Raw genomic sequence first — 23629 nt, forward strand, 5'->3', positions numbered from 1 at the left:
AGCAAGCATTTTACCACCACTTGAAACACACTATTCAGTCCTTTTGTTTTTAGTTTGTTTTTCAGATAGGATTTCCTGCGTTTGCCATGACTAACCTTGGACCACAATCCTCCTACCTCTGCCTCCTTAGTAGCTAGGATTACTGTTGTGAGCAACCACACTCAAGTAAATGTTATGATGTTTAAAGCAGTCTCTTAAAAAATCTCTGCTAGGAAATACGAGGAAGGTCGTAAACATTCTAGGACATCTAGGAGAAAGGTAAGACTCCCATGATTAATGAAATATCTTAAGTTGTTTTTAGATGATCTAATCATGTGGGTGATAGTGTCAGTTTTTATGAGTTCTACTCAAAAATCCAACAGAAAAATGCTTTTGGATAGTAATATAATTCTTGCTGAGAGAAAAGAGGGATAAAACTCAAAATACTTGCCTGGATTTTCAGAAACAGATATATCACTGGCATTTCATCATTAAGCTATTATATTAGAACCCAAGAGTTAAGTAATTAGGCAGCTAGAATTATCAGGTGATAGGACATGTATGAGAAGAATCTGACAAGTACTTTGAGGAGTTCGGATAAGAGAAAGTTATATCAATACATTGGGCAGGTCCACACTGAGTCCCAGGATGGATAATCTATGATTCTAGAGGTTACATCATAAATTGTAAACTAGGTTTGAAAAGCAATTTTAGAAATGGCCATATGAGAGATCTGAATGAATTCATAAAAGCTACCAGATATCATATCATTTCTCTAGGTTAAAAAAAAGAGATATATTTATATTCCAGTAGAACTTGGGGGATGGTTTGTTCTAAAAAGTTGTTCTGGGAAAACAGGGAAGGGTAGCAATAATGACAGTGCCAGAATCTTCTGAGGTTGGCACAGTTACTCAGGATGGCTAGTGATTAGTTACATACCAGAAACTGGACATGGGAAATCCTGAAATCTGAAAGCTAATGGTTATTCCATTTTCTACTTTTCTGTTAAGTGGTTTGCTACAATCCAGGTGACTGCCTCTGCCTCAAGGCCCAGAGACATATATTGAATTCATTTATGATCCTTCTAACTCCTGGGACAAAAGAAGGTGGGAGAATAAAGAGCCTGGTCTGGCCTCATAAAATTAAAGCTGCAGATGTAGTTTCTCACTTACATTAGTGGGGAAGGGCTAGTCAGGGGATAAACAAAGCCAAAATCTAACAGGCAAGCCAAAAGAGGAAGTCCAATTCATGTTCTTAAACCAAGAGAGAAGGAAGCAGGTACCACAACTAAGCTATAAAGTCAGGAATAGAATAGCCATTAAAATGAGAGCAATGAGGTGGTTTGAATTTAAATCAAGTGAGAGTCATTGCTTGGGGCCTTACTCTTTACTATTGACTCACAATTCTGAAGGAACAATTTCTGAGACAGTTCATCCTTTGGACAGAGACAAGTGCATGCTGACAGCAAACAGTCACCAAGGACAAAACAACAGGATGAGAAAGACCTTTTTGTTTTCTAGGTTCTCCATGAAGCCTTCCTTGCATACAGATAGGTTATTGGTGAGCTACTTCCTGATGCTAAATGCCCCAAGTCTGAAAGTTAGAGAACACAGCTGCCTGGTACTTTAAGTGATTTGACAAACCAGCCTGGGCTACATAGTGAGACCCTGTCTAAAGAAAAAAAAAAAAATGGGAAAAAGGTGATATGAAAATCTAAAATTAAAGTTAAGTTTAATTTTATGATCATTTAAGAACAATGCCAACAAAACAACAACAAATGACAAAGATAAGACTTACCCTTAGGTAAACAGATATTATTTCCTAAGGATTCAAGACTTAAAAAGCAAAACAAGGACTTTAAAATGACTTCTAAAAGGAAAACACTGGGTTAATATGTTTGTGGGCATAAGTATAAGCTTTTAGAAAATAAAATCCTTTCTAGTCCTCTCAGCAATAAAATGGAATATTGATAAAAAGCATAGATGATATCAAAGCAATGGAGGAAAAGAAGCTAGACAAAACAAGAGTATAAATAGTGTAATTCCATTTACACAAAACTAGAAAATCCAAGCTATAGATAGTGACCAGAAGAAAATCTCTGGGGACAGGAGAGAAGTAAGAAGGGGCAGGAGAAAGGGATTATTATACAGGGGTCTGAGGATTCACACTCATCTACATTGTAGTGATGGTTTCACAGGTATATATAAATATCAAAAATTATCAAACTATATTTAAAATATGCAGTTTACTACAAGTTAGCTATACTATACCTCAACAAAGCTTTTAATAAAAAAATGAAAGACTTCAATAAATTGCAGTCTTTTGAAGGGAATTATGCAGTGCATTTTTACTGAATATATATTAATGAACTAGAAAGAATGATATACAAGATTTCTATAATGGTATTAATCATGAGCTAGAACAGGATTTTGGAATTGGCCCTCTGTACTACACTACTACTCCTGTTCCAATTCAGAACTTTGACATTACACACAGTTCTACACACAAGCCAAATTTCCCTTTTTTCCTATTCAATGAAGCAAGCTGCACAGACACCTTCCTAATGCATTTTCATACCACACAAGAGTTAGTGTACTACTGGGAAGGAAGCAGATGCTATATAAATAAATGTGTATTGCTACTATTAATAGTAATTACAGTAAGACACTCCTTGAAGACCTCTGGTAAAAAGGACAATGTAGGTAAATGATAAGAACTAAAAATACTGGTCTCCCATCAAAAAGCTAGCCTAAATCTTGTCTTAAATGAATTTGTGAGAGGAGCTACATTCCATGATTAAGAAAAATTCAGAACATACAATAAAACAGAAATTACACCCTACATGGGACAGAGTTTAAAAACTGTTCCTTGACCATAAAAATGTTCAGAATTATTTGCAAAGTCAGAATTTCCGTAAGGCTTTTTGTTCTGAGAATCAAACACAACGACCTGAGGATAAAATCTTGGATTTATCTCGAATTGTGTTAAAATTTTGCATGGCCTACTTTATTAGAAAAGAAATGCTGGCATTTCTGAGAAGACAGAAGAAAATATTTAGATGCCAATTGTCTTTAAACATGGGTAAGCATTAAAGCAAAAGGGTCCAGAGAATCCAATTTATTATGGATATTCCAAATGTTCATCATGAATCAATAAAGTGAGAAATTGTCAACTATTTTCAATGTTCAATAACAACCAATAAAAATAAAACATTTAACAAAAATACTAAAATATTAAACGATATCTAAGTATAACCAAGAATAGACCACTGATCTTTATTGCTTCCCTGCTTTGGCCATCAGCAGCAAGAGACACATTTACTATCTGGTAATAATTGCACTCCCTTTTTCTCCAAAATACGTTTTTCTCATTAAAGAAAGCAGTTCTATTTTGATCCTTTTTTCCTGGAAGAAATGCAAGGATGGTTGGTATCTGGTATGTGTGGTCATACACTATTTCTAACCACCACTTCCATGCCTTTTTGGTATCTTGCAAGTACAGAAGATTTAAACATTTCTAAAGGTGTGCTAGGCATATAATCACCCACAGAGCACTCTGAAGATTATCAAGGTGTATGATCTTGGGGAAGAATTAGTAAACAATGACAACTGCAAAAACAGTCAAATATGGTTGTTTTGAAACTGGGTTTCACCCCATGAAGTTGAAAGGATTGGTACCCACAGCCGGCAGCTGTTAAAAACAGAACCTTATATTATCAGACTTGTCATTAAAGGGTATCAAAGTATTCCTAATTAATACTGTTAGCCCAGAAAGTCATCTAAAACTGCATTAATAGAATAAACTTCACCTGAATTTTCTAAACTTTTTCCCAGGTTAAGACTTATTCACTCACTCAAAAACATTTACTAAGTAGTCTTCCATGTGCCACATCTTGTGACATTACAAACAAAGAAACGAAGTACAGAAGCAAGACAGAGTTCTGCCAACATTAAAGTCTCAGCTTCTAGTTATTTCCTGAGGCCCAACTGCATCCTTGCCCTTCATTTAACTATGTGAGATACTGATAAATTCCTTTTTAAAACAACTTGGATGTTTTGTTACTTTTAACAAAAGAAGTTCTACGGTGCTAGAGGTGTTTAAAAAAACAAAAAGTTCCACAAACAAACACAATTATGAAAGCAGAAGCAGGTATCAAATTTACCAAATTGGATCTAGAGACAAAGATGCTCTTAAGTCTGCATCGCCATTACAGTAGTTGAGTTTGACAAATCACCCAATCACTGTATTTGGAACAAGAATTTTGAAGTCAACTCTCAGGAGGTATTGTTCCACAAATTAATAGCAGTTGTTCTTAGAATCCTGATCTCTTGGGAGTAGATTTATTTATTTGTGCAAGACTGTGGATGCTATTCCTTCTGATAGGCATTTCTAACTGTCACACCACCCCTGACTACTGCCCTCATCCCTCCAACACCTTTCCATGAAACAACAAAAGACAAACTTTCTTTGTCATCCTATCTTTGACCTTTTTCTCTACCTTAAAATCTTCTGCAAGGAAATACAGCATTAATAAAAATAAAAACTGAGTTTATTTTAATTCTACGAAAATAGTCATTTTACTGAACTTCAGTTCTGTGATTAAGTACAAAAATGAAAGGACAGATAATCTGGGTCATGAGTTTCTAATTTGTAGTTTAAATGCTAATGCTGAGAGGGACATATTAGATATAGATAGCACATAGGATCAACTCATGCTAGATAATGGTTCATGTACACAACAACTCATAAAATAATTAAGTACAAATTTTTTGTACTTAATTACAAAATAATTAAGTCACGCTAGATAATGGGTCATGTACACAACAACTCATAAAATAATTAAGTACAAATTTTTTGTACTTAATTACAAAATAATTAAGTCACGCTAGATAATGGGTCATGTACACAACAACTTATAAAATAATTAAGTACAAATTTTTTGTACTTAATTACAAAATAATTAAGTCACGCTAGATAATGGGTCATGTACACAACAACTCATAAAATAATTAAGTACAAATTTTTTGTACTTAATTACAAAATAATTAAGTACAAATTTTTTGTACTTAATTACAAAATAATTAAGTACAAATTTTTTTGTACTGTATTATGTCCTTTTTGTCAAGCTGTTAGGCAATAAATGCAGTAACAAGCTGTTATCCAATAAACACAGACCTGAATGAAATACTGCCAACTGACTTAGAAGGATCTAGCTGATTATGATCAAAAAAGAAAATATATTTACTCTCAGAAAGATAAAAATGAGTTACCAAATTAAATCAAGAAAAAAATAAAGAAATTTACCAGTAACCCATACCATCAGAGTGAAGCAGATCCTGTAACATGACTGCATTTAACAACAACGTCAAAACTATTTACAATCATATGACAATATTCAGGTAAATAGTTTACGAGACCCTATCTTGAAAAAACTCATCATGAAAAATGGCTGGTGGAGTGGCTCAAGTGGTAAGAGCGCCTGCCCAGCAAGTGTGCGGTCCTAGTTCAAACCCCAGTGCTGAAAAATAGAAAGAAAATATTGCTTCTTGAGTACAAATGAGGAATACTGATAAGGAAAAGAATCAGGTTTTTAAGTAGTAGACATATTCTTGACAAGGTAAGAGAGTCATTGTTAGAACATATTGCTTCTGAAAAGCTAATGTAGGCCCAACAAATTGAGAGAATGTAAGAGGCTAGGGATGTATCCCAGCAGATGCAAGGCCCTGGGTTTTATCCTCAGCACTGAGAGAGAGAGAGAGAGAGATAAAGAGACAGAGAGAAGAATTGAAAATTGGAAGTTCAGCCCAGAAGGCTCAACATACATGTAAGTACTAAAAGGTACAGAAAGAAAGACCACACGAAACCAGGAGAGTGAGAGCAGAAAGAGGTCTAAGATGACACAGGAGCTACAAGTATAAAGAGCAACAAGTCCAGATTAGGGTTTGTCAGAATAGACAAGACAAAATATGAAATTGATAGAATATGTATTGATAAATATGGGATGTACTTTAATATGCTGAGGGTAGATTTCAACAACAGGAAACATGTTTGGGATGAAAAAGTGATATATACATAGAAAATTGCATCACCTCCTCCTTGGTGTTCTCACAGCATTATTGTACAGACCTCTATTCTAACATTTAAAACTACATTGTAGCTGGAGGTGTGGCTCAACTGGTAGAGCACCTGCCTAGCAAGTGCAAAGCTCTGAGCTCAAACCCTTTTTCACTAAAAAGGAGAGAGAAAAAAAAAATTCACTAAAGCTACATTGTAATTATTTATTTACATCTCTGTCCTGCATATGTAGGTAATTACTAACTTTGGGAGAAACAAGATGTATATATGAAGGGAAAATGATTACAGTATACAAGTGGCTCAGCTTTGTATGTTCTTAATGGTATTATAACTATATAAAGACTGAGCAAAGTTCTAAACAAAATTATACAACTCTTTAGGAAGAAGGAGGAAGTATGCATGTATTGTAAGAAGAGAGGTGGTCAAAGGCCTAAGCCTTAATTTTTCTATGTAGGAAATCAATAGATAATTTCTAACATTAAAATATAAATCAAATATCAATAAAAGCATATTGCTTAGTGACACAGAGGTAAATACCAAAGAAAACATCTAAGACTTGAAGGTGTTAGTCTATTGGGGTGAGAAGTAGGAAATGAGATACGGTCATAGAATCAATGGCAGGGGACTGGTATTTTTCATAAAATGTTTTGAAAAAATCTATCTGGCTCAAGTTTTATTCATATTTAACACTGGCAAACAATCAAACAAAAATCTTAAAAAGTATGTGAAGGAAAGCAAAAATCACTAAGGTCTCACTGCACTTTCAAACAGTGATCTCTGGAGAGAGAGGTGAGCTGGGTCTCATGGTGAGAAGAAAGTACTACTGACCACCAGGACTGGACGCTGAACATGACAATCAGAGCCACCATGTCCCCAAAAGTATTTTCATTTGCAAAACTGCTGTGACCATTAGGGAGAATTTGGATCCTTTTCATAGAAGAGCATTGTCATTTCCTGGATATTTGGCACAAGTACAATGCTCCTGGTGTCCTAAGGAAAACTGCTAGGCAGGCTTGCTGTGAGCTCTTGCACAATTGCTTTGACTCATCTGTCTGAAAGTATAAACTCTTCCCTGACCTGTGATTCACACGCAAATAATGTACAAAAGCTGAATGTTCTGAACTAAAGGTATGAACTGAGAAGGATCTCTACAACTTGTCTGCTTAAATGTTCAACCAAGTCATTTTCTGGGGAAGAGGAATTTGATAGTGTACTCCTCAGAAGAATAAGCAACTGTGTAGTCAACTGAAATCCTTAATATCATACAGAAAAAATTTAACATTTCCCCTCCAAAGAGCTTAACATCTTCCAAGACAAAAATGCAAGTATTTTTTAAAAATTAATTTTCTCTGAAAACAGACACTCAAAACACTTCATTCTCATTTGTAGGACTTTCTCATTTTAAATATGGCAATAAGCCTTTCAGGGACAGGGGAAGCTTCAATTAAGTAAGGTCAGATTAAGTAAAGAGGAGACCCTAATATGCCAGTCTCTCATTATGTTAAGCTAGCCATAGAAATGTAACGAGATCAAAAATAACTGATGTCTGCCAAACCTCCTCTAAGAGAAAGTGTATGCAGCTAAAAAAAAGTGTACATATAAATATATATATATATATATTTCCTTCAAACATTTTATTCTAAAATTCTCAAATCCATGGAAAATTTAAAAGAATAAAATACAAACATTCCTATTTCCTTCACCTGGATTTTTCCAGTTTTTAAGATTTGACCACATTCTGTTTTCCTTCTCATTCGATTTTTCTCTGTGTGTTTGTATGCATATGCCCATGTCTTTTTCTTTTTTTTCTGAAATAACTGGAAGTTGCAGATGTTTTTTTAAAACTTCATTCCTTAAATATCTCAGAAGTATCTCCTAAGAACAGGAAAATTCTCCTTTGTAACTGAGATCCATTATGACACACTTAAGAAAATTAACATTAACTCACTATCGTGCCAGATATACACAGATCACACTTAACCTTTTCTAACTGTCTTTTACATCCATTTTCATTTTGTTTCCTGTTCCAAGATCCAGTCAGATCTCACCCATTGCATTTGCTTGTTACATCTCTGGAAGGAGGTTTAAATAAGTTTCAATGGGAAATGCTGTAATGGGTGTCCTCCCTGGTAATACTGAGGATGTCCTAGGAGGGTTGGCACAATTAATTGTGGGCCCAGCTTTTGTTGGGTGGGATACACAACATGAGATCAAAGCTGAACTAATAGAGGAAGGATTAAGTTCTTAAAACCAAAGTTTAGACATTTATTTAAAAACAAGACTGAGAGAGAAGGGTGAAGCCTGGACAGCAGCCTCAGTTCTAGGAAGTGTCTGACTATCACTATGCCCAGGATACCAAATTAAACCAAAGTTAGTTTGGTTTGACCTTAGGTTTAGAAAAATAATGATCAGTTGTTTTTAGTTTAGCAATAAGTTAATGATAAGTGAATTCAAAATTACCTCTTCTGCAGCTGCTCATCAGACATTTGCAGTTCCTCTTTTAAGCGCATGTACCTGTCTTCTCTCAGAAGCCTAGACCCATCATAGAGGCTGAGCTCCCGGTCATGGATTAACCTAATGGAAAAAGGGTAATATCAGCAAACAAGTTAATCAGTTCTGAACACTGACACTACTAGAGGTGGAATCACCCAGTCAACATTTTAATGATGTCTATTATTGCTGACAGTTGAGTTTAACAATTTTGTTAGATGGATCTTTCAAAAGTTTAAGTTGGCTGGGACTGTGATACGTGGCAGAGTTGTTGGTTCAGCACTCAGGAATACTAGATGTGGGTAAGAAGAACAAAGGAGAGGGAAAGGACGAGAAGAGAAGGAGAAAGTGAAAAGAAATTGCTGAATGAGTGTCTCATGATAACCGTGAGGAATACATTCATGAGCAAGGCAGCCAGCACATACCCCTGAGTTTAATGTAACTTTTTAAGGGAAGGCATTAATAAAATAATTCTATCTTTAGAATTATAGGATTTAAGATATAAAAAATCTTATGATGAAATAACTACACTCCTATTTCATATTCCAACTCTGATGGTAACCTAACCCTCCACACCACAAACAGAACTGTCTTCCAGGTACTGCAATATTACACATACATTAGCAACCAAGTCACCTAATGCTGACCCTAGAGGTGCCAAACAAGCCTTCATTCTACAGGCACTGAGGGGAAGGAGACTAATGCAGAGCTTATAGAAAAGGACAAGGGAATCAGTTGTATCTGGGTTCGATTCTACCTCTGTGTCTTACTTGCTGAATAACCAGGGAGGAGAGAATCATTCCATGTCTCTGCACTTTTATTTTTTATAAAGTTAATGCAGTAATACGAACATCATATTTGTTGTAAAAATTAAATGTTTAATATAAAATGTGTTTAATAATAGTTGTTCTCAATCTTGACTGTACATTAGGATCTTCTGGGAATCATTAAAAAATGTAGGGTTCAAACCTCAATCTGAACCAATTACATCAAAATTTGTAGTGGGGAAGGCCAGGTATTGGTATTTGTAAACTCCCATCCTGTAACGTGCTTTCAAAGTTGAAGGCCTGAGAAGCACAGGTTTGACACAATGCCCCACACAGATAAGTATTCAATTAACAATCGCTGTTGCTACTGCTAGTATTTCTACCCGGCCAGACAGCTGAAAGACAGGCAACAAAATGGGACTATGTATTATTTCATTTTATGTCATCATTTGTTTGGGAAATAAAAAATATGTTTATGAAATGCAAATTACTGAAAGTTTGTGATTATTACTTTTAAGTATGCCCAAATCTAATTAGAATTAACACAGTGTATTTGAAATCTTTAATTATACTCAGTATTTGCACCTTGTCAAAGACAAAAACTTTGAGTCACTAGTTAGAAAAATGGCTATTCTATTTATTTGACCCTTCCCAATAAGTCAAAGTTATAAATCAAATGTCTACAAGTCAAAGAACCAAAATGACCCTAAATAATTAATTAATCTTCCAGAATGACACATGATGAACATTTTCCTCAAAGTTGCATATGAATTTTCTTCTCTGATGAGAACTTCTAGAGAAGTTTTAGGAATGTGTGCATATTTTTTCTCACCCAACTACAATAAGAAAACTGGTTATAGAAATGTTCAAGTTTATACCTACAAAGTGAGATTTTCTAGTCACTATGGCATCATCAAATAGATAATTTCGCATTTTATATTAAAACTTGATTATTTTATCTCAAAAAAGAAAGATTCTAAGATGAACCAATAACGTCAATCTATAAGGAATTTGTAACTACTGCCAAAATGTAGGAACTTCAGCTGTGTGACCTGCTGCATATATATGTAAATCTGCATATATAAAGTCCTTCAAAATTACTACTGCAAAGTTTTCTTTTTTTTCAGCTTTTACAAAGAGAGTTCTGTTATGGCAATGGCATTTCCCAAAGTGTTTATTATATGGAGCTTTATAGTTATGTGCTTGTAATAATAAACAATCTATCATTCCACTTAGATACAGAATTATGAGCTTCTCAGGAGCTACATAATCCAGTTTTAAGAAAAGACTGACAGTGTTGCTTGTCACCTGTGAAGTCAGCATGGTGTGTGTGTGTGTTCTGGGGTGTGTTGTGTATGTGCAACTCATACACACCTCTGCAACACAGCAAGTGTCCCAGCATTGACCCGGTGAATGCCATCCAACAGGACCAGCTTGCCTTCCAGAGCAGCATTCACAAGGGGTGAGGATCGCCAGGCAGTGTCTCCATTGGGAAGAGTGTATCTCTGCTGCAGCAGATCACGTGCTGTCATATCCTAAATCCAATCCCCACCATCCAGCAAACAAAACATGGAATTAATTTTTAAGACACAGATGGTAGCTTGTTTAATTCTATAGTCAACTCCCTCTGCACATACTACTTTATATAAACAACTTGGAAGCCATCTTCTCAAATTCACCAAAGAGAAAGAGCTTCACAAAGCTTTAATTTTTTCCCTATTACATTCACATATAGTAAGAGTAACAGATCCCCACCCCCTTCTTTCATTTAGCACTTTCCTCCTCTTTTAAAATGTTCATTTAAATAACGGCAATAATTTTCACCTGATTTTAATAGAATTTAACTCAACCAGCTGTACTCCTTGGAGGGAACAAAATGTGTTAATTCCATTTTAAAATGAGAGACCACACAAACTCAATTCTCAGAGGTGTATACCCAGTTGATGGGTTCTCCTGAAAAGCCATGCAAGGGCCATCAAAGAGCCTTATAATGGAGGAAGCAGAGGAGGACAGTCATCAGATGAGGTACAGGAATTGGGAAACAATAGCAAGGCACTTATAAGCAGTTTTTAAAAACGCACACAATGTGCTAGCACTAAAATAGTAAAGCAGACAAGCAAACTATTAATAGTTGTCGTATATAAAATCTATCTACTGTAAAAACACTGGAACCATAGAATATGAACAATTTTGTTCTTGCATGTGATAACGTTGATGATGATTTCTTTTCTGTTATCAGCTTCAGATATATTTTGTGCCACTTACATCAAATAAAAGTTAAACATCCATGGTCACTTTTATCCAAAAACTGAAAGTCTCTTGAAAATTCTGTGATAACTACTCCAAGTGTTAAGCAGATAAAAACTAAAGAATTTGTTTACATTTATTTGGCAACAAATCTGTATTGAAACTAAGATTAAAATGTAAGTCTTACTTACTTCAGTGTTCTTTCTATTAAAAAGGTATTGATTTCAGAAATATGAATAGGCACCAGTTGATCATGCCTCTAATCCTAGCTACTCAGGAGGCAGAGATCAGGAGGATCACATTTCAAAGCCAGACTAGGCAAACAGTTCATGAGACCCTACCTCGAAAAACCCATCACTAACAAGGGCTAGTGGAGTGGCTCAAGGTGTAAGCCCTGAGTTCAAACCCTAGTACTGACAAAAAAAAAGAAAAAAACGAACAGGCTTGTACTGAAACTAAAGACACTTAAAAAACAGTACCATTCAAACTGAGCAAGTTCCCACAGCCTTAAAAAGCTGGTTTAGATATATTATTCAAATTTGGCCTATTCTTTTAATAATTTCATTTAATTCTTCAACTATGAATTTTAAATTTAATATAAACTATTGAGTATTACCACTCTATGCTACAATTAAAGTTACAATAGCCAAAACTAAACTCATCCCCACTGGGTATACAGTGGGAATGAATTCATTCCAACTCTTGGCTGTACTATCGAACAGTAAATGGATTGCTCTGCAAAAAAAAAACAGGACAAAAATGAAAAAAATTTGTGGGACATATTCATAATGAAATTATTTTTAAAATCAAGTATATATATATATATATATATATATATATATATACACAAATATATAAAATCTTTTGAAATTTATAAAAACAAGTAAAGCTAAAACTCTCAATACTAATTATTCCAGAAAAAATTCATTATACAGTTAGATCCTAGAAAAGTAAAACAAAAACATGTTTTACAAATAAATAAAGAAATCTATACACAGACTCTACACTTTGAAAAATTAGCTCAACATGGATCATGGACTATACTTAAACTATAAGACTGTAAGATTTCTAGAAGCAACAGGGGACTATTAGATGATTGGATTTGGTAGTAACTTTTAAAGCATAATACCAGTGGCATGGTTTGTGAAAGAAATAATTTATATTGGTCTGCATTAAAATTCAAAAAAAAACCATGTTTTATCATAGTGGCTCAAAATCAAAGATACATATCAGAAATAGCTGCAAAAGTTTGAAAAACACATAAGCCTAGGCCCCACCACCATAAAGATAATGGCTGAGTACATCTAACCTACCTGCTTTTTATTAACATCACAAGGTAGAGCTGAAGTGTCTCCCAGGAGGATACTGCTTTATAAGACATTAAGTTAATGTGAATCTTTGCCTCATTTATTTTTTCACACCCTTATTCTAACAAGATGTATGCATTGCACAAAGATATACTGAATGCACAAAAATAGCATAAATTAAGAGTAAGGTGAAAAAATAAGAAAAGAGTAGGCCTTGTTTCTTTTAAACGCTGCTGGAATTCAGAGAGAAGGTGGCATGGAGGCACAGAGGGAATCCCACTGATGTCATCTTCGCAAAGAAATGGATGCTAATTTTGAAAATCTGAGTTCCAGACTAAAAACAGATGATATCTGGGCCCAATTCATCTCTGGTCTCTTTCTTAGGCCCAGGAAAAGGAGATAAGAATGTCATAACTTTGGCTTAAGAGGTTCAGAGTCCTATGGTGCTGAGGGTAGAAACTGGTAACATTTAAAAAAAAAAAAATTCAATAGAGGGAACTTTTTATTCTTACACCATCACAGGCTGAATCACAATACTGTGAAAGATATGAAAAAGCTCTATTTCAAATGGTCATGATTCCAAAGTACTTTAATATCTTGTTAATTCACACAATGTTTACAGTACTTGCCTCGTTCAAGCAAGTAAACATTTACCTATAAGTAATCTATAAAGATGATGAAAAAGCAACTAATACATCAACCTCTTCTTTTCCAACCCAGCAGCTGGAGACAACCTTATACTTCCTGAAGTAAAGTGAAATAATTATTTGTTGCTGTACAACAAGCTGTAACAGATCAATTAGTGCAACACTATTACTGCCAACCACAACTACTGACCAGAAATAGTCTTCCTTTTTTCAAACTTCAGACTGATGATAGCTCAGTTCAGTTCTATCACCTAAATTCTCTGCATACTCTGTTACAGAGCCATTCTTTGTTTCTAATATATCTTTACATTAAAATAAAAACCCTCCTGAGAGGAAAAAGGTATTCAGTTTAATACAAGCTGTTGGTTTTCATAAATAAGATCCTACATTAAAAGAAAAATATTACAGCTTTTCTTTAAAGAAATAGTTGGCCCTATTTTTCCCAATATTGGTTAAAATGAGAAGTTATTTTCAATCATGCCAAAGGTATTTTCAATGTATGAGAATGCAAGGAGACCAAACTAAACATTTACAGAACAGCCATACCTAATCAAATCTAATTAACAGAACATTTTCATCATAATAGGAATGAATTAATTTCAGGTAATATGCCCATCTTTAAGACAGAGTTAACACCATTTTCAAATGGTTATATAAGCTATCTGGTTTTTAGTTCCCTGATATTATTTTAATTTTTTAATTTATTTTAACATATACTGTATCATGGAGTTGATGGAAATTATATATACAATATACATATAATTATATGATTATGATAATTTCTTCATTCTTCCTGTCTGCATGCACAGATCTTCAGTAAGTTGTAAAGCAAACATTTTTTTCATTCAGAAATCACAGTAATAAAAATCAAGGAAGATGAATGTACCATTTTTGCATACATCTTATCTCTGAAACCTTTGAACTTAAGAGAATAAAAATAGCACTAATGATATCATAGAGTCCAAACTATTTCCTCTTTCTGCATTTCCTTAAAAAATTTAAAACAACAGGACATAAAATCTAGTTCTGTTAAAGATATCATTGTTTAGCTTCAACAACTCACCTTCATTCAGATCCCTAGAAAACATCCACACATCTAAGAGTCTATGTCATATCAAATTATGCTCTTTTCCTTTACAACAGAAAAACCCTACTGAAAATAACAACTACATGAAATGTACCAGAAAATATAGATTTGAAGCCTAAAGTAATTATATGCCTTAATTGTTTTTAGGATTTTTGAATGGTCCAAGCTAATTTTTCTACAACCCTCTTGAGAAACCCAGATGTAAGTTATTAGCCAAATAAAATAACTGCATAAAGTGGTTGTGCATAGAGTAGCTAGAATCAGATTAGAATTTATTTCAAGTTATAATGTCATTTACAAAGAAAACTAACATAGAATATTTTTAGTGTATAAACTTTGGCTACTCTCATTAAATGTGAATATTGATATGAAAATTTTTTAAATTGCATTATAATGCATATATAATTTTTGTGGCAAGACACTGAAATGATCACAGAAAAAGTAAGATATCAAACTGTATATATAATACTACCCAACCAGATTTAAAACAATATGTATGTATACTTATACATATAAGCATTTATATGTATACATATATATTTATATTTACCACACACATAAATCCAGAAGTTTCAGAAAGTATTTAAGTTAGCTTGCAAAAATATCTAACATAATGTATTATAAAATTAAACAACAATGGATAAAGAAAACTAAACAAAGAAAGACGAAACAAAGAAGAAAAGATAGTATTCAAAAAGCATACTGTAAGAACAATTAAAATTTGAATCTAATCTTTCTAATATCCAACATAAAGATTATTATAAATAGGTACATAAGTCATAATAACCACAACATTGAAACCCAATCAGAAGCAGCACTACAATTCTTGATAATTAGATTGAGAAAAATTTCAGGTCATCATAGAAAAAGCAATATATTAAGAAGTCGAAAACAGAAGTAACAAAAATTTTAGCAGTTAATATTTATAAAACACTAGGTGTGATCCTTATAACTTTAAGAGATAGGTAAATTATTGCCTTCCTTTTACAGATGAGAAAATTGATGTATTAAGAGATTAAATAGTTTACCCAATCAAGTACAACCAGGCTGTCCTCAAGTACATTATAACAAATGGAGCAATACATTTCAGTAAAGGAAATTATAAGGAAAGAGCAGGTCTGGATTAATCAATCCATGGACAGATTGTAGAATTAATAGAGGAATGTGCTCTCAGGTTAGCTTCACAAACCAATTTCTTATCGTAGCCCAATTTCTTTAACAGTCAAAACGTAGCGTCTATGATATTAACTACCCCACAAATGACATCAAATACAGTTAGTTAATCGGCATTGCTGTCACCATGTCTTTAAATACAGATATATATCTTTAAATATAGATGTAGAATATTCAAATGAAAATGTTTTAGTTGATGGGTATGATTCTTCATTGTCTTATTTCTGAAATAAAAATACAAACCCTAGGCATTTACTATTTTTACTTGGGTAACTAAGCATTATTATTTTGCTTTCCAAAAGAAACTAGCTAGAATTCAATATAGGCTTTCCATCTCTAACAAAAATTATCCTATCAGTCATGTAAACACAAAGAAAATCTTGAATTTAAGTGAATAAAGGAATACACTAAGACTAGCTGATGTAAACCACCAACTTTGCAATAAGGGATTAATTATGTCCATAAATATTAGTGGCAGAATGCTGCATAACTATTGTGTAAACACAGAATGTTAATAATTTTTAGGTCCTAGAATAGAAACAAAGTCATTATTTACAAAGTCTAAGCATGCTCAGTGAACAGAACACAGGGCCCGCTGCCAACATTCTTCAGTGTCGTTTTATGTTTGATCTCAAAAAGACCTCGTTTCACATTTATTGTAAAGTTATTTGTAAACTCTCTCATGCTTCTCCTTCAAGTTCTTCTTTTACAGAACTATTTTTAACCTGTCACATATAAAAGAAATGCTCCCTTTTATGTATATGATTAGATGTTGACATTACAAGCATACCAGAATTGTTTTAAGTTACTCTGCTATCGATGGGAAGTTGATGTTGAATCATTTATAGCTCTACTCATTGTAGCCACTAGGCTCTATTTTGAGGCAATCTGCCCTAAAGATTTATTTTATTTTATGAGCATAGAACAAAATTCTCTGGCTGAAGCTAACCAGTAATAAAATCTACTATCTTATTAACAGCTGACTTAACTAAAGAAAGCTTACTAAAGTCTCAAAATAAAATAGAAAGCCAAGGTCAGGTGCAAATAATGTAATATATACTAATGATGATACTCAGCAAATTTCCTCCTACTATCCTTCCTGTGGTGTATAGGCTAGAAAACTGGAAACACCATTTCTTTTTTTGTTGTGGTTGTAAAAAAAACTTTAATGGTCTTTTTATGATGGTCATCGTTGACTCAAGGGAAGAAGTGATAAAATGGAGTATCTCCTCTTTTCCCCTCTTTGCTCTCTGACCTCTCTACTCATCTTTCATTTCCTCACATCATCTTTCTCAGTGTTTACTTTTGAAGTTTCATATGTAATTTTTGTTTGTTTGAGATGGGGGTCTCACTATGTCACATAGGCTGGCCTTGAATTCTTGATCTTCTTCCCCCAGTCTCAGAGTACCTGGGATTATAAGCATGAACTATCACACCTGGTATGCACATTTAACACCATTTCTTAATGACTTAGCAATCAGTGTTCTGTATGCAATCCAGGTTCTACTAAAATGTTCTCATATTCAGGAGAAAGGGAAGATGGCAGCCAAGTGGCCAGAGCAAGGTAGCAACCAGCACAAAGACATGCTCTTCTATAGCAGCTGTAGCTGAAATTTTCCTGGCTTTGTCAATCCTGATTGGGCAAAATCACACCCTGTCTCTCCCAGAAACTCTATAACCCAGGTAATACTGTGCAATAAATCTCTTAATTTTAGGTACCCAAAATGAATACTACTGTCCACAATGAAAACCAAAACTTAACAATGGTATTAAAATGAAACCTGTTAAAAGTTGTTTTAAAAGGGAGGTGGAGAAAAGAAAGATAAATTAGAGGGGGTACATTTGATCAAAGTCCATCGTATAGAAAAATCATTAATGACGCCCTCTTTGTACAATTCATATAAGCTAACAAAAAATTAAAAGAAATTTAAAAATAAAAAGTAAGCCAATTTATTAAAGCTTGGTAAGAAAATATTCACAGGCAACTAATTAAATTTAAAAAGGTAACAAGAGTTTCAGAAAGGAAGGCAAAAAGCAGAGATGCTATGGAGTAAAACTCCAGTGCATACAAACTAAAGAACATTATTCAAGTGATACTGCAACCTTTGCTGCATTTCATTGCAAATGTCTGGCTATGTGAGAAAAACAAGTGGGAAAGTAGCAACCAATTCTGGCTTAAATATCTGCAATAATACTTTCCCTATAATACATTAGTTTCAAAAGCAAATAACAAATAAGATATAAAATCAAGATTAGTATAGATACTAATTATCTATTCTGTATTCAGTAAAGACATCTGGAATAGATATGTCATCTGACCAAAGTCCACTGAAATCCCTGCTATCCACCAATATAAAAAATAGTAAATTTGAAATGATGGGGACAGAATCAGGAAAGCTGGGCTACAGTTTCAATTTTCCTTTTTATGGATGAAATGGATAAAATACCCTTAGAATTAAATGAGAATGCCTAGCACCTGGTGTGTATTTTTTTTAAATGACAGCTGAGGGCTGGAGGTGTGGCTCAAGTGGTAAAGCACTTGCCTAGCAGTGCAAGAGCCTGGGTTTAATCCCCAGTATGGCAAAAAAAAAAGTAAAATAAAATACAAATGACAGCTGAATTGAATAAACTGCAAAATAAAATATAAACATGTTTTAAATATATCATAATGTTGCTTAGCAACAGGGATGTGTTCTGAGAAACAGAACATTGCCAAATTGTCATTTGGCAATTTCATTGTATGAACATCGGACCTAGATAGTAAAATCTACTACACACCTACACTATATGGTATATTCTATTACTTGTAGGGCATGATGCTCAAAACAACATGAAATTAACAGTCATTTGTTATTATTAGCAAGTATTATATACCTATTTGTATTGCTACAATTTTACATAGAAGTGTAATATTTGTTTATACCAGCATCACTACAAACACATGAATGATGTATTGTGCTTTGATATTGTGAGGGCTATAATGTCACTAGGCAATAGGAATTTTTCAGTTCAATTATAAATCTATGGAGTCACTATTAAATATATAGTCCATTGTTGATGGAAGCATTGTTATACAGTGCACAACTGTATAAAAGACAATGTTGAATCAGTATAGGAAAGAAAAGACGAACAGTAAAGAAAAAATGTCAAAAGAGGTCATATTTGAGCTAGCTGGTTGTTAAAAATAATCTGAAATTTTCAAATTTTATTCAAAACTCTGTATGTATCAAGAGCCTACTTTATGCAAGTCACTGTTCCAAGTGCTCAGGATAGAGTAGTGACAAAGATAAAGATGAAACTTACATTCCAGTAGGAATAGAACAAAAATACACAAAGGAGACAGAAGTGGAGAAGGAAAGAAGGAAGGGAGGAGACAAAGAAAATACCACACAGCAATCAGTGCTACACAGAAAGTGTCAGGTAATATGATGGCAAATGACTACACTGTCAAGAGTCCATATGAAGACAGAAGGGTCGGGAGGGTATTCCAGGCCAAGAGAATAGCCTGTGAAATGCCTTGAGGCAGAAAGAAGCCAGATAGACTTAAGCAACTAAAAATAGACAGTGAGAATGAAGCATAATCAGCAGAGGGCTCAGCAGGGAGGGAGAAGACAAGAGGCCATCATGGGTCAGCTCAAATAAGCAGTAGTTCTCAAACCTGGCTGCCTATTAGAATTAAAAAATTCTAATCTTTTCAGATCTTTCCTTGTGCCTATTACTTCACAAACTCTCTGAGGGTAGGGCCTAGAAAGGGTAGTTTTTCAAGGATCCTTGAGTGGCTCCAATAGACAATCTCTTTGATGGAAGAAGGCTCATAAGCTTAAAGAGGTTTATTTTATTTTATTTTATTCTAAGCCCAATGGAAAGATATTGACAGATTCTACAAGGAGAAGTGAAGGGGTCTTATTTACATTCTTAAAGATCACTCTCATTACTCCTTAGTGAATTACATGATGGAAAGCAGCATATTCTAATTAGATAACTACAAATGTTCAAGTGACACAACTGATGTATTCTTTAAAACTGTAAAGTAAAATTCCATATATCAAATGCATGTTGTACCAAAGCTTCAATAATTGGTGTAGGGATGTAGATTAGAATTATAGGAGCTGTCTAGAGGGGGCAGGGGGAAGGAGGGAGAAATGACCCAAACATTATATGCACATATGAATAAAATAAATAAAGCAAATGATGGAAGAGTAATAAGTGACTGAGGGGGCGGGGAAGAGAAGGCTAAGAAGTGTGCCAAGGCTTCAATACTTGACAACTCTTTTGATTGGCTTAACGTATCCCTTTTGTCACCTTACTCACAAAACTAAAGCAGCTTTCCCTGAATTGCTCCTCCATGGGAGATGCTGCAGCAGGAAGCCAAATACCTATTTACTAGGTGGGAAATTAGAAAGCACTGATGAGTTCAGGGAGTCATTAAGGAGAAAAGTGGAGTCTTCTGCCACAGGCAACACAGAGAAGGGCTTGCTAAGATTTAATAAACTATTTGGCTGAGCTAGTAGGGCAACCTTTCCAACCTGCCCACCTTCTTGCCTATGTGACAGCATAATGATCATCAATCCTCCCCTTTACAGAGGTTGCCTGCCTTATCTACCTAAGTCTAGAAGAGCTCAAGGGAACCATGTAAAGCGAATATTAAGCATCACAGCGGCTAGGCTGACTATGATCCTTTTTCAGGTTATCTCTCTATGGCAGTCAACAGAGTGTAAAACCAGGATTTAAGCAACTTCTACCATCTCAAATCCCAAGGTTCTTCAATTTCAAGTACCTGGGGACACAAATTGAGTCCCATTAAATGTTACCCGTTACCATCTGTGTCCTTTCTGGCTTTATCACTATGGTTTCCGCCAAAATGCTTTCATTTCAGGAGCTCAGAAAAGTGTTTCTACTACAAGACTAGCTTGCAAACCAGCAATAATGTTTCATTCAGAAAGTGGTGTAGAGCCTGAATAACTGAATTTTATAATAGGAATCATAAAAGGCAACTAGGTCATAAAATCGAGAAGCACCTCTTTGCTTATTTTTAGAAATGGATTATGTATATGATATGTATAAAAATTCATGATTTTAAAATCAAAAGATAGATCCTTCATTATTTTCTTTGTTAAAGTATATTTCCCACATGAATGGTGCCTATGTATAGAAAATTATTGCATAATTTCATCACTAACCTCATTAATCCTTGGCAAAATCCTCATCCATGCTGTGGTCTTAATGACCTCAAAATCCTGAGGACACTTAAAAGATTTTCCTAACACCCCTAATCAAAATTAACAATAGTTAAGTAACTTTAAGCCAAAAGTAAGGGTGATGATCAAGTATAACTGTTGTTACTAACAGTACTACAACTTTGGTACACAGTACCCTATACAAGGACTTAATATACAGAGAATCCCCGAGCTGGAAATTCCTTTCCTCTTCAAGATTATGAATCATCAGGAATATTAAAAGAAACACATTTTAGGTTAGAGTTCCTTACTTAATAATTCCTTGGTCACTTTCTTTTTGTTTTCTTCCTTGGACTGATGGATTTTGCTTTATGGTAATGTTTATTTTCATATACATGCCCAAAGGCCTCATGGTGTGTGTTTTTATAAATCTAATAAAATCTCATGACAACTAAATTTGTTAAGATAACAAAAAGATGTTGCCTATTATTAAGAAAGTACACTGTTTCAAGGAAGCTGTTACATATTTTAAAAGGAATTCAGGCCACTATGGATGCAGGCACCAGGCCCATCCCAGTGGGCCCTGACATCAGGCCAGTCCCCATGGACTCAGATGCTAGGGCTGTCTCTGTGATAGGCTGGATCCTGCAAACTCAGGCTCATGACCTGCCATAGCACTATGCTACTACTGACTGCCCACCCAATGGCCATTGCTGGCATGCAAGGATCCCAACAACAAGACCACCCAAGGACCTCACTAGATGGTGCACCCCAAATCTCTGCATGAAGTGACTGTGAACAGCTCTACTGACCAAAGTCAGTCTATAAAAACTACAAAGGTGCCCACCTCTTCAAATGGAGAGGCTCTGACAAAAAAGCTATCTCAGAGAAACATGATGGCGTATGAAGAACAAAATAACCACCAGCTGATTCTAATGAAATGAAGATGCACAAACTACCTGACAATTTGAAATATCATTTAAAAGAAGTACAGTGAGCACAAGAAAACAGACATAGACAAGTAAATGATAACAGGAAAACAATACATGAACAAAGTAAAAAACCTCAACAGACAGAAAACATAAAAAGAACCAAACAGAAATCATGGACCTAAAGAATAAAATGACTAAACTGAAAATTTTAATAAATACCTTCAACATCAGAGTCAACTGAACTGAAGAATCAATGAGCTTAAAGAAAGGTCAACTGAGCTATGCCCCCTTTTCCCAGCCAGCCTGACAGCTAGAGTCTGCCATTAAACTTTGCTCTTGGATGTGAGAAAAAAAAAAAAGAAAAGTCATTTGAAATTACAGTCAGAAAGACAAAATGAAAAATAAGAATGAAGGTCAACAGGATTCATGGGACACTATCTAGTGAGAGGATATGGCATTATAGTAATCACAAAAGGAACACAGAAAGTTAAGTGGGCAGAAATCTTAATGTAAAAAATAATGTCAGGAAAGTTCCCAAATGTGAGGAGATGAATAAAGATCCATGAAGTCAAAAGAACCTCAAAAATATTATATATACTCAGACTAACACTAAGATACAGTACAATCAAGTTCTCAAAAGTCAAGAACAAACAGATTTTTAAAGAAGCAAGAAAAAAGTAATTCATCATGTATGTGAACAAAGAGTATCAGTGGATTTCACAGCAGAAACTTTGAAGGCCAGAAGAGGAGTAGAATGAGTGCTAAAAGAAAATAACAGTCAACCAGGAATACTATAACCAGCAAGGCTAATCTTCATGATGAAAGCAAGATAAAGATTTCCCCAGAGAAACAAAAGCTGGAAGATTCTAGTACACCTACTTCATAAGAAATGTTAAAGGGATTAAAGGGAATTCTTCGAGTTGAAAAAAAGACACCTACCAAAAACATAAAAACATATGAAACTACAGAATTTACTGTAAAGGTAAGAATATAGTCAAATACAGAATGCTCTAGTGTTGTAATGGTTATGCAAACCACTTTTAACTCTAGAATACGTTAAGGAAAAAATATTTTAAAAGAACTACAGTTATAATATCTGGTTAACGGATAGCCAATATATTAATTATGGCATATATAAATTGTGGTATTATTAAAATTAAATGTCAGGTAAGAAGAAGCCATGTTGTAGAGTTTTTTATGTGGTTGAAGTTGTTATCAGCTTAAAATAAACTGTTTTAACTACAAGATGCTTTATGTGGGTATCAGGATAGCCACAAGGAAAAACTTGCATTACATACACAACAGATAAAAAGAATCAAAGCAGGCACAGGCCACAACTGAAAACTATTACATCACAAAGAAGGACAGAAGAGAAAAAGCAAGGAAGAAAGAATCAATAAAGCAGTCAGAAAACCATGAGTGAAATGAGAGTGGTAAATTTTTACCTGTTAATAATTACTTTAAATGTAAATGGATGAAATTCTGCAACCAAAATATGTAATATGACAGAAGAGATTTGTTTTAAAAACAAGATATAAGACTATCACATTAGCTTTAAAGACATACAGGCTGAATGTGAAGTGAGTAGAAAAGTGGAAAATTTCAAAAGCTAACTAAAAGAGAGCAGGAATGTCTATACTTATGTCAGAAAAAATAGACTTTAAGTCTAAAAATCATGAGACAAAGATAGACCCAAAGGGAGAAAAAAGGTAGCAATACAATAGTAGTAGGAGACTTCAATACCCTGC

General features: G+C 34.3%; 1 protein-coding gene across 2 annotated transcripts in view; it reads right to left on the minus strand.

Annotated features, from left to right (window-relative positions):
- Vwa8 (von Willebrand factor A domain containing 8) overlaps window positions 1-23629 on the minus strand; it is a 358183-nt gene that overhangs the window by 227929 nt on the left and 106625 nt on the right. For both annotated transcript variants that reach the window (XM_074043312.1, XM_074043313.1), the window contains exons 13-14: window positions 10686-10846; window positions 8515-8628 (exon numbers count right to left, since the gene is read on the minus strand). In XM_074043312.1, the coding sequence (XP_073899413.1) occupies window positions 8515-8628; window positions 10686-10846 (275 nt within the window). The remainder of the gene's footprint in view (window positions 1-8514; window positions 8629-10685; window positions 10847-23629) is intronic.

Source organism: Castor canadensis, chromosome 10 (assembly GCF_047511655.1).
Source record: "Castor canadensis chromosome 10, mCasCan1.hap1v2, whole genome shotgun sequence".
Classification (NCBI taxonomy): Eukaryota; Metazoa; Chordata; class Mammalia; order Rodentia; family Castoridae; genus Castor; species Castor canadensis.